General features: G+C 43.2%; 1 protein-coding gene across 1 annotated transcript; it reads left to right on the top strand.

Annotated features, from left to right (window-relative positions):
• Positions 1–1,489: 1,489 nt before the first annotated feature.
• On the top strand, positions 1,490–5,504 carry myl4 (myosin, light chain 4, alkali; atrial, embryonic). The gene is made up of 7 exons (XM_090193119.1): positions 1,490–1,715; positions 2,808–2,835; positions 2,980–3,129; positions 3,467–3,640; positions 5,012–5,089; positions 5,176–5,212; positions 5,348–5,504. Exons 1-6 carry the CDS (start codon positions 1,542–1,544, stop codon positions 5,202–5,204), a joined length of 633 nt encoding a protein of 210 aa, XP_090049245.1. The 5' UTR covers positions 1,490–1,541; the 3' UTR covers positions 5,205–5,212; positions 5,348–5,504.
• The last annotated feature ends 590 nt before the right edge of the window (positions 5,505–6,094 follow it).

The following is a 6,094-nucleotide window of genomic DNA, read 5'->3' as shown; positions in this document are numbered from 1 at the left end:
GTTAATAGGCTAATTGCTTAGTCGCATGTAAGGTATATATATACAATATCATATATGATAAATATTACCCCCCTACAGAGGAGTTACTCAAAGACTCTGTTTCGTTGCTCTAGTTTCGGGAATTAGATTGTAAGCATTCTCTATAACAGGGATAAACTGTAAGTAGCAGTACACAGTTTCCCAAATGCGGATGCAAAGTTGACCTACCCCATAATGCAGGGGTTCTTCAACTTTTTAGTGTATTGCTGCAGACTACTCCAAGGCAGTGAGTGCTGCCACCTCTTATTGGAGGCTTCTGGAAGGGATTAGTGGCCCTTTCAAGGGGATGACCCAGACCCTCCACAGCCTGAGGAAGGAAGCTATGCTAGGCGCCACTGTAGCAGGTGGCCAGCCTGCTGCAGGCTCCTCTTGTTAAACTGTATTGGGTGTTTTAGGGCTCCAGGCAGAGGTTAACAAAGCATCTGAGGGCAGTGGTTGGTTTTCATGGTATGTTTTGATAGCGTTCTCGGAATCTTCACAGACCCCCCCCCCCCCCCCCCCCCCCCATATAGGCCTACAGCACATTTTATTATTCAAAGACATGACATAACACTGTGAAATACAATACGTTACAGGAGTCAAAATATTTACTGTGTATGTACAGTAACTAGAGTCTAGATCATTCACATGTTTATGCTTCAGTGCCTACCAGGCCAAGACCTCAGTAAGTTCATTCTAGTTCCATGAGCACACTAACGGCCAGACTACCCCTTCCCTCATCAGTGTCTCCCTCCTCCTTCCTTTGTCAGCTGTTCAGACACTGCATCTGCCCTCCCACATTTCTTGCCCCTCTCCAACCCCAAATAGTCCCATCAGGACTCTCCCTCCCTGTCTCTCTCGCTCTCTTACTCTCTTGCTCTCTCTTTCTCTCCTTTGGGAGTTGTGGGCAACTAAGTTAAGAGAGGAAGATAGTTTAAACTCCCTTGAGTAATGTCCTGCTTCTCTAATTGTAGTTAAGCCACTGCCCCTCCATACCCACTAAGAGGAAATTATACTTATCACTCACCTTAACCCTTTACTGGCGACATGTCACAACTGATGTGCTAAATAGTTAAGCGTCGACTGGGACCTGAATACTGATCATATTTGCCATTATGAGAGAGAGAACCCTGATGAGGTATTTGTAGCTGTCTTTTACATAACTAGGCAAGTCAGTTAACAACAAATTCTTATTTACAATGATGGCCTACCCCGGCCAAACCCTAACAACACTGGGCCAATTGTGCGTCACCCTATGGGACTCCCAATCACCGCCGGTTGTGATACAGCCCGGAATCAAACCAGGGTCTGTAGTGACACCTCTAGCACTGAGATGCCATGCCGTAGACCGCTGCGCCACTCGGGAGCCCGTGTGGGTGACCACATGGATGACGTCTTGTGAAGTTCTATCCTTAAGACTGTCTTTTTACCCTTATATAGAATGTGATCCTGGCTCCTGTGGGCTAAGCCAACCCCTCTGTCTCAGTGGGGACCCCCAAGCTGGGTATATAACTCTTCCAGAGATGGTCCTCTCTCAGCCTCCACCTCGACACACACGTTCTCACTCACACACTTTCCCATCCAGGACAATGGCCCCCAAGAAGCCCGAGCCGAAGAAGGAGGTGGCAAAATCGACCCCACCGGCTCCGGAGCCAGAGAAGCCCAAGGAGCCTGAATTCAACCCCAAAAGCATTGCGGTGAGTGTCCAACTCGTAGCTCTAGAATGTATGTTGTAATTCTACGGTCTAACCTCTCTGTGAGTCTTTGCTGTCATCTCCTCTCATCCACCTGTGCTAGTAGTAGAACTTATGACAGTAAATATGAGAGAAGAGGATGCTATATCCTTAGTTGACGAGTTAGAGATGTGTTAGTTGTACAGGGAAGTCTGTCAAAAGTTGAGGAATTTTCCTAGTAAAAAAAAACATTGTTGTATTAGTTGGCAAAGTTCTTTGGCAAAATGTCTTGGCGTGGCTGTCCTCTGCAAAGGATGTGACATTTTCAATAATGTAATAACCTTTCAGGTTAGTTATGTTCAGATCATTAAACCGTCTCTGCTTGGTACAGTAGTTGTTGAAGATAACATCTGAATGAGATTATGTTGGAGGTAAATCAAAGTATATTATAAGCGTTCCTAATCAACAACATTTTTTTTTTTCATTTTCTGTTCTTTTGGCCTTGGCAACTGGCATTCACCGTACGATCAAAGACTTGTTGGCGTAGTGGCACACATCTGACAACACTTTCCAGCGACAGGATCAAGCAAACAGTTCATAGAACTCTTTTATGTTCCCAACATGCTCTTTCAATGGAAAAATAACATTTCAACCCATAACTGTTCCTCGTCAGGTTGTTTTTCTCTGGGATGATAAAAAACAAATTGGGCTGGTATTTGGTGCCAGAGAGGTTCTACACCCGGATTCATCTGCATTCTTCTGTCTCTCTGGGGTTCTAGAACAGCCTTTCTAGCGGGTCCCCAGTCGGAACTTTGCATTCCTATTGTTCTTATATTAGTCTGTGTTGGCCACGGGGACAGTGGAGGAGAATTAGGTTTCACACAAAGCCCACCATCTTGAAACTAGGGGGCCCTGTTACTCTTAGAGACACAAACGGGGTGTCCACAGCTGACCTCGGGGGTTTTCAAATGAACTCCCCCCATGTCATATACATAGGATGCGCCTCGGATGCACCTCATCCTCCACAATACAATTGCTAAATGTGCTTACAATGATGAGCTGGGCAAAATCAGTAGCAATATTCCCACTATTGAAGTGTTCTTTTTTCTATTTCAGATGGAGTTCACTGCAGACCAAATTGACGGTAAACTGGTCTTCCTTTAAAAAATCCAACATCTTTTGATGTCAATTTTACTATATGTTATGGGGAACGTTTATTGGATGACCTGACCTGTTGATGACTTACTAGTTTCCCCAGCTAACCCTGGTCATCTGTGTTCTTCCCCAGAGTTCAAAGAGGCCTTCATGCTTTTCGACAGGACCCCCAAAAGCGAGATGAAGATCTCTTACGCCCAGTGTGGTGATGTGATGAGGGCGCTGGGCCAGAACCCCTCCAACGAAGAGGTCATGAGAGTCCTAGGGACACCCAAGCCACAGGGTCAGTGGGCACACCAGTATTCTATAGACATTGTAAAGTAGTAGTGGTCACTGGTTACATGTTCACACAGACATAGACATCAATAATTTGCTCTGCAAGTGTATCCACCAGGAGCAACATTTTAACTGACGGCATCAGAGTTTGTAGACATATCTGCCTTTTGACAATGACTCCAGCCTTTGAACCTGTGCATGGCCACACCATTGCTTAAGTCGCCATCTTTCTCCTACTTTCCGTTCTCTTTATTCACCTTGAGCTCTGTAGAGGCTTGTATGCTGATGGGTTGATTTGGTTTCATCGAAAGTAAATCCTTCCCTTGCTCACCGTGCCACTATAGAAATGAACACTAAGCTGATCGGCTTCGAGACCTTCCTACCAATGTTCCAGCACATTTCCAAGTCCAAGAACCGGGGTACCTTTGAGGACTTTGTGGAAGGACTGCGTGTCTTTGACAAGGAGGGCAACGGCACCGTCATGGGCGCCGAGCTGCGTCTTGCACTCGCAACTCTTGGTTAGTGCCCGTGTTCTATGTAGCTATAATCTCATGTTTATGATGTGATTATAGATGTGTAATGTGTGCTCTATGAAGTTAATGTGAAAGCCCTAAGGGTATCTGAATAGAGGATTGGTTTTAGGGTTTGGCTTCCGTTATGGAAAAAACACACGATTTCACATGTAAGCATTTTATTTGACACGTGAAATTTCAAGTGATTTCCACGTGACCACGTAACCTCTCACATGTGGATAAAAAAATGTCACATGTGAGTATCCTTCACGTGAGACTTCACCGGTGATGCCTTGCAGACAAAATTCTGTCGGAAAGTCACGCAGTCAGAGTGTTTTCAACGTACATATTTGGCACACTTTTGCATACATTATTATAACGCGTATGTTTATTTATACAGTAATTTTTATTCAACGTGTTCTCACCTGGGATTTGGAGACAAACTCTTGGTTCGCGGCATTCAGATCTTCTTGCTATGCCACCATGTCTGTGTCAATGACTGATTTCACCGGTATTCCTACACTTTGGACTTCACAGTAAATCTCAGCTTTGTTAAAAACTACACTCAAGAAAAACTATTCTATTCATCATAGTGATTGAGGAGTAGCATTAAAACAGAATAATATGGTCCACCAACATTAGACTATATAGAAAAACATCAAATTGCTGCACTTCTGAGCATGTTACAGACTTTGTGGCACAGGAGAAAGATCAGTGTAACCTAAATCCAGAAGTTGTGATTTCAAATCCCAGGTGGGGTCATACTGAAAAGGCAGTACAAAGTAATCATGTGAAAGGATTGTAATTGGTCAAAGACTTTTACACTACTTTTGCTGAACAGCATACCACTTACCTCAAGACCCCTACATTATTTAATTACATCCCTTACAGAAAACATGTGAAATCAGCAGTTTCACATGTGACATAGCTGTTTTCACATGTTGAGCTGAAATGTTCACAAGTGAAAGCAAAAGAGACACATCTGAGGTCAGATGTTCACATGTGAAACCATATGTTCACATGTATTAAATGTGGAGTTTACATGTTAACACCACATTTTCACATTAGAGACATTTGAAAACATTCACATTTAAAAATCTAATTTGCAGTTTTACATGTAGTTCCATGGTACCACATGTTGAAAATGATACCACATGTTGAAGCCACATGTTGAACATGGTACCATTCTCATGTTGTCACATTTATTTCACATGAGATTATGTTTTCACGTGTAGTTTTATCTTCACATCATGTAATTACGTGAGATCACATGTGAAACACATTAGGATCAAATGTGTTTTTTCCGTGAGGTTTGTGTCTATGGGGAGTCTTTAACATCATTTGAAAATGTCTCACAACCCTCCGTTACACCGGCAGGAGAGAAGATGACAGAGAAAGAGATAGAGGTAGTGATGGAAGGACAAGAGGACAGCAATGGCTGCATTAACTACCAAGGTGACTACTTCATGCAGTGTGCTGAGGAAGCGTACTGGTTCCCACCTATAGTTAATACATTCTCTGTTTCTATCTCTCTATTTCAGCCTTTGTGAAACACATCATGACTGGGTGAATGATCAAGTGAGTACAGCGTTTTAACTGTGGAGTACATGACCTTTTTGTCTGCACCCTGAGTCGCGCATCAAACTGATGCCGTATGTTCAATCTGATGATGTAATGAAAGTGAAATGACAGGTGTCTCTCTCTCTGTTGCAGAATTCAAGATGTCGCTGACCTGAATCTCTCTTTTATTCCTCTCCTCTTTTGCTCAACTCTTTGTCCTCAGTGTGTGTGACCGATTCTGTCTGTGTCAGTGCATGTGGGTGTGTGTCACAACGTTTTGATAATGGAAATAAAAGTTCAATGTCAAACATCTAGGTCCAAAGCAATGTTCCTCTTTATATCCATGGTGTGGTTGCGTGACTGTTTGAAAGTGACAATATTGAGGGATTGGTAACTATTTTCAAAATGGCGTGGACTTCATCTGAAATAGGAGCACTGTTGTAGCGCTCGTCATATGAAGTAGAAGAAGACCAAGGTGCAGCGCGGTAAGCGTTCATGATATTTAATCAAACTGAACACTGAAACAAAATAACAAAGTAGAACAAAAATAAACAGATCTGTCAGGTGCTATCACAAAACAGAAAACAACTACCCACAACAACCCTGTGGGGAAAAGCTACCTAAGTATGGTTCCCAATCAGACACACCGATAGACAGTTGTCCCTGATTGAGAACCATAGCCGGCCGAAACAAAGAAATGCAAAAACATAGAAAAAAGAACATAGAATGCCCACCCAAATCACACCCTGACCAAACCAAAATAGAGACATAAAAAGCAATAAGGTCAGGGCGTGACAACTGTGTATTCCCTAAAGTGGGGGAGATCCTCTCCTTCTTTGGTGGTCCCATTGAAATCCATTACGGGTCTCTGGTGCATTCTTAGGTTTCACATGTCAAAAG

Source organism: Oncorhynchus mykiss, chromosome 12 (genome assembly GCF_057628025.1).
Source record: "Oncorhynchus mykiss isolate SJ-2025 chromosome 12, ASM5762802v1, whole genome shotgun sequence".
NCBI lineage: Eukaryota > Metazoa > Chordata > Actinopteri > Salmoniformes > Salmonidae > Oncorhynchus > Oncorhynchus mykiss.
This window is presented reverse-complemented; position numbering and strand designations above follow the sequence as displayed.

Bases quoted from the DNA above. Each gene is read 5' to 3' on its own strand.
- myl4 (XM_090193119.1), top strand. From the start codon at position 1,542: ATGGTCCTCTCTCAGCCTCCACCTCGACACACACGTTCTCACTCACAC. The intron at 2,836-2,979 runs GTAAACTGGTCT...GTTCTTCCCCAG, and splicing joins CACTGCAGACCAAATTGACG to AGTTCAAAGAGGCCTTCATG. The intron at 5,090-5,175 runs GTGACTACTTCA...TCTCTATTTCAG, and splicing joins TGGCTGCATTAACTACCAAG to CCTTTGTGAAACACATCATG.